The sequence below is a fragment of the Rhinopithecus bieti genome, unplaced genomic scaffold (genome assembly GCF_001698545.2).
Source record: "Rhinopithecus bieti isolate Rb0 unplaced genomic scaffold, ASM169854v2 scaffold_23826, whole genome shotgun sequence".
Taxonomy (NCBI): Eukaryota; Metazoa; Chordata; class Mammalia; order Primates; family Cercopithecidae; genus Rhinopithecus; species Rhinopithecus bieti.
This window is the reverse complement of record NW_016811267.1, coordinates 1,625,474-1,636,081: the sequence shown is the minus strand read 5'-3', so window position 1 is coordinate 1,636,081 and position 10,608 is coordinate 1,625,474. Positions and strand designations below refer to the sequence as shown.

General features: G+C 49.3%; 1 protein-coding gene across 1 annotated transcript in view; it reads right to left on the bottom strand.

Moving 5' to 3' along the window:
• The window catches only part of LOC108543268 (NACHT domain- and WD repeat-containing protein 1), a gene marked incomplete at its 3' end in the record, with an annotated part of 53,703 nt that overhangs the window by 12,192 nt on the left and 30,903 nt on the right, over positions 1–10,608 (bottom strand). Inside the window, exons 5-8 of the mRNA XM_017893682.1 lie at positions 6,695–6,898; positions 4,174–4,333; positions 2,346–2,463; positions 866–1,024 (exon numbers count right to left, since the gene is read on the bottom strand). Coding sequence (XP_017749171.1) covers positions 866–1,024; positions 2,346–2,463; positions 4,174–4,333; positions 6,695–6,898 — 641 coding nt within the window. The remainder of the gene's footprint in view (positions 1–865; positions 1,025–2,345; positions 2,464–4,173; positions 4,334–6,694; positions 6,899–10,608) is intronic.

The following is a 10,608-nucleotide window of genomic DNA, read 5'->3' as shown; positions in this document are numbered from 1 at the left end:
CCCTCCCTCCCTTCCTTTCTTTCTTTCTTTCTTTTCCTGACGGAGTCTCACTCTGTCACCCAAGCTGGAGTGCAGTGGCACGATCTCAGCTCACTGTAACCTCCGCCTCCGGGGTTCCAGCGATTCTCCTGCTTCAGCCTCCCAAGTAGTTGCGGCTATAGGTGCCCGCCACCACGCCCTGCTAATTTTTGTATTTTTAGTAGCGACAGGGTTTCACTATATTGACCAGGCTGGTCTCAAACTCCTGACCTTGTGATCTGCCTGCCTCGGCTTCCCAAAGTGCTGGGATTACAGGTGTGAGCCACTGCGACTGGCCCTACCTGGCACTTTCTAAAGAAAAGTCCAGGGTGACAGGATGGGCACTGCTTTGGTAGTATTCATTCCAAAGTTCTCCCAGGCTCAATTTAAAATTCTAGGCCAGGTTCCGTGGCTCATGTCTATAATCCTAGCACTCTGGAAGGCTGAGGCAAGATCACTTGAGCCCAGGAGTTTGAGACTAGCCTGGGCAACACAGTAAGACCCCGTCTCTACAAAAAGTAGAAAAATTAGCAAGGCACAGTGGTGCCTACCTGTGGGCCTGTGGTCCTAGCTACTCAGGAGGCTGAGGTGGGAGGATCATTTGAACCCAGGAGTTTGAGGCTACAGTAAGCTATGATTGCACCACTGCACGCCAGCCTGGGTGACACAGCGATACCACGTGTCAAAAAAAAAAAATTATAGAAACAGTGCTGGGGAAAAATTCACATGTTTAGACAGGAAAGGTATGAGGGTTGATGAAAATCCAGCTCATGACTCAATGAGGAGAGCGTGTTTCTAGAAGTCAGTGCCCATCCTGATCACTCCTGTCCAGGCCATCTGGACTCACCCATGCCTCGGAGTTCCACAGCAGGGCGGCAGAGCTGGAGGGCTTCACGCACCAGACCAACCTCAGGAGAGTCCAGGTGAGGGGCACACAGGTCAAAGTCGTCTAGCAGGTCTTCAATGCCCCCAGAGATGCCCCGGCAGGAGATCCAGCTCATGCTGCCTGAGGGAGAGAAGAGGGGAGGATGTGGGAAGTGCCTACCTCCCTCCAGTTCATCCTGGGAGGGGAGAATCATCTCTCCATTTCTTCCAGGGCATCTCAGGCTCAGCAGTAGTGACAATGGGGCAGGATCATTCTCTGCGGTAAGGGGCTGAACTATGCACTGTGGGATGTAAAGCAGCATCCCTGGCCTCCACCCACCAGATACCAGTAGCACTCCCACCCCAAGTGTGACAATCAAACATGTCTGCAGACATTGTCAAGTGTCCCCTGGGAGGGCAGAATCTCTTCTGGTTGAGGATCAGAGGGATGGGTGAATAGATAGATAGATAGATAGATAGATAGATAGATAGATAGATAGATAGATAGTTGGGTGGATTGATGCTTGGATGGACAAACAGAAAGATATGTGGGTGGATGGATAGAATAATGGGTAGATGGATGGATGGATGGATGGATGGATGGATGACCAGAAAGGTAGATGAATGAATAGATAATGGACATATAGATGGGTGGATGGATAGATAGAATGATGGATGGATGGATAGACAGAAGGATGAGTGGATAAATGGATGGATGGATGGATGGATGGATGGATGGATGGATGGATGGATGGTTAGAACTAGCTCACGGCTCAAAAAGGAGATCATAGATGGATGGGTGGATAAATGGATAGTTAGATGGATAGATAGAGGTGGATGAGTGGACGGATGGATGTATGGATGGACAGACAGAAGATGGGTGGATAAATAGATGAATGGATGGCTAGGTGGATGAATGGACAGACAAAAGGATGGGCGAATAAACACATAGCTGGTTGGATGGTTGGAAGGTTAGATGGATGCATAGATGAATGGATGAATGGATAGATGGATAGATGGACAGAAAGATGGGTGGATAAATGGATGGATGGATGGATGGATGGATGGATGGATGGATGGATGGATTGACAAATAGACAGACAGACACACAGACAGATAGGGTCTCTCATGATAAGGCAGGGATTTTCACCCTATGCGCTAACAACATTTGAAGCTAGATTATTCTCTGTGGTGGGGTGTCCTGTGCACTGTAAGGCATTGAGCAGCATCCCTGGCCTCCACCCCCAGATTCAAGTAGCGCCTTCTCCCCTAGCTGTGACAACCAAAACTATCTGCGGACACTGTGAGGCATTCCCTGGGTGTAGAATTGCCCCTTGTGAGAACCTCTGCCTTAGGAGGCACGAAGGATTTCCACGTTTGCCCTTCACTCTCCCCAGGCTCCAGAAGGCTGGAGCGCGGTGCGGTCACCAGGCTCAGTCCCCTGAGATGGGGGAAGCCCTTACCCAGAACCTCCTGTTTCAGTTCCTCCAGGCGGCCCGAGTGAAGCAGATGATAAGGCAATTCCTTCAGCTTCCGCAGGTTTGCAACCGTGTCTGAGAACCACAGAGGCTGAGGGGCCACCTGGCAGAGGAGAAGGGAGACTGCAGCTTGGACACAAGCCCATTCATTCACTCCACACACAAGCTCATTCATTCACCTCATGCTCCAGACGGTGCTGGAGAGGATGAGAATGCAATGTCAGACAGACATACTCCCGTGTGCCCATTGGTCAGGGCTGGGGCAGAGGACGACTTTTGGGACTCAGAGAATCGAAGCCAGAGGTCATGGGACTTTCCGGGAGGAATAGGGAATGTTTCCTGAAGGTAGAGGCATTGGAACTGAGCCTCAGAATTAAGTGGGCATCTATGTGGCAAAATGTGTCAGAAAACAATGGCATTCCAGGGCAAGGGAACCGCATGGGCAAAGGCCTGGAGGTGTGAAAGAGCAGGCTGAGTTTAGGAGGACTGAATTATACAAAGCAGGTTATGGGATGCTGGTGGGGAATGAGAGTAGGGAGCTTATAAGCAGCAGATCATGAAGGCACTGAATATCAGGCTGGGTAGGTCAGGCTCAAGACTGAGGGCACTGGGGAGCTATGGAAGGTTTTAGACAAGAGGCATAATCAGATTGAATGGTCAGAAGCATCCTTGGGAGGATGCACTAGGGCAAGAGACTGAGAGGCTAAGTGAATGAAACAGGCTCAGACCATGCCCTGGAGAGACAGGATGAAGCTGAGCCTGCAGGAACTCTGGGCACACAGGAGAGGATTTGTGAATGGGCCTCTGGGTCATTGGAGAGGAGAAGGGTCAGCACCAGGCTTGGTGTGGTAGTCCTACCTGTAATTACATGCCTGTAATCTCAGCCCTTTGGGAGGCCAAGGCAGGCAGATCACTTGAGACCAGGAGTTTGAGACCAGCCCGGCCAACATGGCAAAACCCTGCCTCTACTAAAAATACGAAACTTAGCCAGGTGCAGTGGCACACCTGTAGTCCCAGCTACTAGGGAAGCTGAGGCGGGAGAACCGCTTGAACCGGGGAAGCGGAGGCTGTAGTGACCTGAGATCATGCCACTGCACTCCAGCCCGGGTGACAGCAAGACTCCGTTGGAAGGAAGGAAAGAAGGAAGGAAGGAAGGAAGGAAGGAAGGAAGGAAGGAAGGAAGGAAGGAAGGTCGGTCAGCACCAAAAAAAGAATAGAGTCTGGTCCTGTCTCCAGCCTCCCCAGTCCAGCAGCGGAGACAGAGAAAAAGAAACATCAAGCTGTAACCAAATAATTAAAAGTGTAATTTCCTAGTTGTAATCATTATACAACACTTATATAAGATTTTAACATCAGGGAGAAAAGTTCACAATAACTCTGAACTTTGTTTGTTTGTTTGTTTGTTTGTTTTTGAGACAGAGTTTCTCTCTGTTGCCCAGGCAGGAGTTCAAGACCAGCCTGGCCAACATGGTGAAACCCTGTCTCTACCAAAAATACGAAAATTAGCCGGGCATGGTGGCGGGCACCTGTAATCCCAGCTACTCGGGAGACTGAGGCGGGAGAGTTGCTTGAACCCAGGAGGCAGAGGTTGCAGTGAGCTGAGATCACATCATCACACTCCAGCCTGGGCAACAGAGCAAGACTCTGTCTCAAAAAAAAAAAAAAATGGGATAGAAGGGACATCTTCCCCTCTGTGGGAAAGGAGAAGTAGGTCAGGAGGAGGTTTTAAGTGCAAAAAGAGGAAGGAAGGAGGTGAGCAATGCCGGGCAGGGTGGAGGCTGCAGGTGGAGAGTGGGGGTCCCAGGTACTTCACCTTTCGGTCCAAGTTTAGGGGTTTCCCTACAAGTGGCAGAGTGATGAGCTTCTTGGTACCCTGGCTCCAGGTCCCTGAGAAGAAGTCAGCCAGGACGGTATGCCTCTTGGCTCTCTCGGATCCCGACAGGTAGCGCTCACGGACCACCTCGACCAGCTGTCTACAGAGAGGGTACACAGGCTGATGGACCCGGGGGACCCATTGAGCTCAAAGGCGGCTGTCTGTCTTCCTGGAGGCAGTTCCCCAATCCCAAGCCATCCTAAACCACTCTGTTGGCCACCTGTGCTATTTGATACATCACATCTCTCTCTAAATTGGTCCATGTTTTATTTTTCCTTACATAAATTTACTTTCCTTACATAAATTTACTTTCCTTACATAAATTTACTTTCCTTACGTAAATTTATTTTCCTTACATAAATTTCATAAATTTGAAATCCCACCTGTAATTACACGCCTGTAATCTCAGGCATGTAATTACAGGTGGGATTTCAAAGAGGAACATTTGGGCTTCTCCAAAATTTAAACATAAAATAACTTACCACCTGACCCAGCAAATCCACTCCTGGGTATATACCCAGAAGAATTAAGAAACAGGTGTTCAGGCCGGGTGCAGCGGCTCATGCCTGTGATTCCACCACTTTGGGAGGCCGAGGCAGGCAGATTACCTGAGGTCGGGAGTTTGAGACCAGCCTGGCCAACATGGTGAAACCCTGTCTGTACTAAAAAAAAAACACAAAAATTAGCTGGGCATGGTGTTGCATGCCTGTAATCCCAGCTATTCAGGAGGCTGAGGCAGGAGAATCACTCCTCCCAGGTGGAGGTTCCAGTAAGCTGAGATGGTGCCACTGAGCTGAGATGGTGCCACTGCACTCCAGCCTGGGTGACAGAGAAAGACTCCATCAAAAAAAAAAAAAAAAAAAAGGAAAGAAAGAAAGAGAAAGAAGGAAAGAAAGAAAGAGACAGAGAGGGAGGGAGGGAGGAAGGGAAGGGAAGGGAAGGGAAAAGGGAAAGGGAAAGGGAAAGGGAAAGGGAAAGGGAAAGGGAAGAGAAGGGAAGGAAAGAAAACAGGTGTTCAAACAAAACCTTACACTTGCATGTTCACAACAGCAAAAATGTAGAAACAATGCAAGTGTCCATCCATAGATGAAGATAAACAAAACGTGGTCCATCCATACAATGAAATATTATGTAGCCATGAAAAGGAAGGAAGCACTGATCCCTGCTACAATGTGGATGAGCCCTGAAAACATGATGCTGAGTGAAAGAAGCCAGACACAAAAGGCCGCATAGTGTGAGATTTCATTGATCTGAAATGCTCAGAACAGGCAAATCCAGAGAGACAGGAAGCAGATGAGTGGCTGCCAGGGGTTAGGGAAGGAGAATGGGGAGTGACTGCTGATGGGGACGGGGTCACCTTTTGGGGGGATGAAAACGTTCTGGAACTAGACAGAGGTGAGGGGTGCAACATTGTGATCGTACTAAAATACCAGCTAATTGTCCACTTTAAAACGGTGAATTCTGGTCGGGCACAGTGGTTCATGCCTGTAATTCCAACATCTTGGGAGGCCGAGGCAGGCAGATCACCTGAGGTCAGGAACTTGAGGCCAGCCTGGCCAAAATGGTGAAAACCGTCTCTACTAAAAATACAAAAATTAGCCAGGTGTGGTGACTCATGCCTGTAATCCTAGCTACTCAGGAGGCTGAGGCAGGAGAATCACTCGAACCTGGGAGGCAGAGGTTGCAGTGAGCCGAGATCGTGCCGCTGCACTCCAGCCTGGGCAACAGAGCAAGACTCTGTCTCAAAAAACAATAAAATAAATAAATAAAATAATATGTGGTGAATTGGCCAGGCATGGTGACTCACACCTGTAGTCCCAGCACTTTGGGAGGCTGAGGTAGGTGTGTCTCTTGAGCCCAGGAGTTCGAGAACAGCCTGGGCAATGTGGTGAGACTCTGTCTCTATAAAAAAAAATTTAAAAATAGCAGGCATGGTGGTAAAATAAAATAAAATAAAATGGTGAATTTTATGTTACGTGAACTTCACCTAGTTTAGTTTAGTTTAGTTGTTTAGTTTGAAACAGAATCTCACTCTGTCACCCAGTCTGGAGTGCAGCAGTGCAATCACGGCTCACTGTAGCCTCAAACTCCTGGGCTCAAGTGATCCTCCCACCTCAGTCTCCCAAGTAGCTGGGACCACAAGTGTGTACCATCACACCTAGCTAATTTTTTTTATATTTTTTGTAGAGATGGGGCCTCTCTATGTTGCCCAGGCTGATCTCCAACTCCTGGCCTCCAGCAATCCTCCCGCCCTGGCCCCACAAAGTGCTGGGATTATAAGCATGAGCCACTGCGTCCAGCCTCAACTCAATTTTAAAAATGAGTGAATTGTGTCAGAATCCTAACTGGACTTGATTTCCTGGGGAGTGAAGGATCTGATACTGAGAAGAGCCCTGGCCAGTGAGTCCTCCTCATTCTTGGGGTCCCACCCAGTGCCCCTGCCACTGCTGCCTGGACCTACCTGTGGGCAATGGCCAGGAGGGTGAAGCCATCCACGGGCCGCCGGGCCATGTAGTATCCCAGATCCCGACGAAGTCGCACCCACAGCAGGGGCGGGAAGCGCAGCAGCTCCTTGCTGGGCGGGGTCCAGTCCCGGTACACGGCCTGCAGTACCTCGTCGTCCAAGGACAAAATATCCTTCAGCTCCGCCTCCGAGAGACCGTGCCTGAAGGGAGGAGGAGTGGGCCTTTGAGGCACATTTCATGTCTTCTGCGTTTGGAGGATGCAGAAGCCAAGAGAGGGAGGGATACAGCCACCCACTCGGTGTCCAGCACATCACCTGGGATCAGCATTTGGACAGTGCCCACGAGGGCCCAAGCCCGGTTAGGGCAGTACTCACCAAGGAAGACCTTTTCCGATTTTTTTTTTTTTTTTTTTTTTTTTTGAGACGGAGTCTTGCTCTGTCGCCCAGGCTGGAGTACAGTGGTGCAATCTTGGCTCACTGCAACCTCCGCCTCCCGGGTTCAAGTTATTCTCCTGCCTCAGTCTCCTGAGTAGCTGGGACTACAGGTGCATGCCACCACGCTCAGCTAATTTTTGTATTTTTAGTAGAGACGGGGTTTTACCATGTTGGCCAGGCTGGTCTCCAGCTCCTGACCTCGTGATCCACCCTCCTTGGTCTCCCAAAGTGCCAATCTTTTCCTCTGCATGCACACCTACAGAACCATAAACCGCTCACTCCTCAACCTCAAAGGGGTCTGAGACAGACAGTATAGGGAGGGAAGGACGAGGTAACTCAAGGAAAATAATGCAGAAATCAACTGCACCCACCCCACTCCACCCTGGCCCACCAAGGCATGTCTTTAATTAGCATAAGTGGGCTGGGTGTGGTGGACCACGCCTGTAATCCCTGACCTTTGGGAGGCTGAGGCAGGAGGACTGCTTGAGGCCACAGCTCAAGATTAGCCTAGGCAACACAGGGAGAGAATCGATGGAAGGATGGAAGATCGAGATGATGGATAGGTGGATGGAAGATAGAGACGATGGATGGATGGATGAAAGGTCGAGATGATGGATGGATGGATGAATGGATGGGTGGATGGATTGATGGATGACAGAGATGATGGAAGGAGGGAGGGAGGGACGGATTGATGGACGGATGAATGGAGATAGGGTCTCTCATGCTAAGGCAAGGTTTCTTACCCTCTGCACTATCAGCATCTGGGGCTGGATCATTCTCTAAAGTAGGACCATCCTTTGCACTGCAGGGTGTTAAACAGCACCCCTGGACTCCACTCAGGAAAGACACCAGGAGCACCACCCTGCTCAGTCAGACAACCAAAAATGCCTCCAGACACTGCTAGTGTCCCCTGGGTTGGGAGGGGAGAACTATCCTGAGGTGATGACCTCTGGCCTAGAAGGATCTCAGGTCTGCTCCAAGAGCGAAGCTGTCACCATCCCGCCACATGGATCTGATGTGTAAGCATAACATATTTTCATGGAACTGGAGCAACCAAAATCATCCATCTTATCTTCATGCTTCATAAACCACCTCCCTGCCACCTCTATGAGAGACCTGGCTTTACTAATTGAACCAGACATGGGACCATAGACCAATTGATTTCTGTCTCCCTGTACTTTGGAATTAGGACCCAAAGAAAAAGTCAGTAAGATGGCAAGATGGCACCTGGTCACAGAAATATGAGCTCCTGATGCCAGCTGTGGCTGAAGGCAAGCTGAAGTTCCAGAGAGGCTGAAGGAAGAGTCTATAAGAGGAGCTGATGTGCAGAGAGGACCCCAGAGGGAGAAAGAAGGAGAAACTGCTCTGATTTTTATGACAGTTTCCATGACAACTCACTTACTCCAAGCCAACTTCACCAGATGGCCCAATGGGCCACCCCTCTATTCTGGAACATGCCCCAGTTGTTATTTGCACTTTTTTTTGGAGACAGGGTCTTGCTCTATTGCCTAGGCCGGAGTGCAGTGGCATGATCACAGTTCACCGCAGCCATGACCTCCTGACTCAATGAATCCTCCTGCCTCAGCCTCCTGAATAGCTGGGACTACAGGTGTGAGCCACGTCCAGCTAATGTTTTTATTTTTCACTGAGGCAGGGGCTCTCATTTTTTTGCCCAGGCTGGTCTTGAACTCCTGCGCTCAAGTAATTCTCCCACCTTGGCCTCCCAAAGTGCTGGGATTATGGGTGTGAGCCACGCACCCCAGGCGGTATTTGTACTCTTACAGTTGGGAAATCTGGGGTATGTCCCTGGAGTCAGCTATAAGATGGCCCTGAATTTCCCTAACTCTCCAATGGATCTCGATCTCTCTCACTCTCTCCCTCTCTCTCTCTCTCTCTCTCTCTCTCTCTCTCTCTCTCTGTCTGTCTCTGTCTCTGTCTCTGTCTCTCTCATACACACACACTTCCTTCCTTCCTTCCTTCCTTCCTTCTTTCCTTCTTTCCTTTTCTTCTTTCTTTCTTTTGAGACAAGGTCTTCCTTTGTCTCCCAGTCTATAGTGCAGTGGCACAATCATGGCTTGCTGCAGCCTTCAACTCCTGCGCTCAAGTGATCCTCCCAGCTCAGCCTCCTGAGTAACTGGGTCTATAGGTGCGTACCACCATGGTCAGCTAATTTTAAAAAATTTTGTTTTTTAACAAACAAAACAGGGGCCTCACTGTGTTGCCTAGGCTGGTCTCAAACTCCTGGATTCAAGTGATCCTCCCACCTTAGCCTCCCAAAACGCTGGGATTACAGGTATGAGCCACTGCACCTAGCCTATTCTCTTATTTCTTGCACTAGCAGGAATGTGTTTCTATTTCTGGCAAAGAAACAAGCAGACCACCACCCTCCAGATGAATCTGTGGTAACTGATAAAAGTCTGAAATGGCACAGGCTGAGAAAAAACAAAGCAAAACAAAACAAAATCCCCTAAAACTGAGAAGAGGCAAAACTATGTCGTCCAGTATTTTGGATGGTAGTTTTGAGTGTTTGCTGTTGGCCAGTTGCAGTAAAGGCAAAGTTTTGTTCCTTGGTGTCTCCACCAATCGGCAGAGGACAAACTCAGGGGAGGGACTGTGGCTGCTTGGTCTTTCTGATTAACCCCTTCCTCTCTACTGCTTGTTGTTTTGCTTTTGCTTTTGTTTTATTCCTCCCTTCCTTCCTTCCTTCCTTCCTGCCTTTCCTCCCTCCCTTCCTTCCTTCCTTCTTTCCTCCCTTCCTTCCTTCCTTCCTGCCTTTCCTCCCTTCCTTCCTTCTTTCCTTCATTCCTTTCTTCTTTCCTTCTTTCTCTTTCTTCCCTTTTCTTTCTTTCTTTCCTTTATCTCTCCCTTCCTTCTTTTCTTTTCTTTCTTACTATCCTTCCTTCCTCCCTCCCTCCCTCCCTCCCTCCCTCCCTTCCTTCCCTCCTTCTCTTTCTCTTTCTCTTTCTCTTTCTTTTTGAGGTGGAGTCTTCCTTTGTCACCCAGGCTGAAGCACAGTGGCACTATCTTGGCTCGCTGCAACCTCTGCCTCCTGGGGTCAAGTGATTCTCCTGCCTCAGCCTCCCGAGCAGCTGGGATTACAGATGCCCGCCACCATGACGGCTATTTTTTGTATTTTTAGTTGAGACAAGGTTTCACCATGTTGACCAGACTGGTCTCAAACTCCTGACTTCAAGTGATCCACCTGCCTTGGCCTCCCAAAGTGCTGCGATTACAGGCGTGAGCCACCATACCAGGCCTTTCTTTTTCTTTCTTTCTTTCTTTCTTTCTTTCTTTCTTTCTTTCTTTCTTTCTTTCTTTCTTTCTTTCTTTCTCTTTCTTTCTTTCTTTCTTTCTTTTCTTTCTTTCTTTCTCTCTTCTTCTCCTTCCTTCCTTCCTTTCTCTCTCCTTCCTTCCTTCCTTCCTGCCTGCCTGCCATTCTTCCCTGTTTCTCTCCCTCCCTCCCTCCCTCCCTCCCT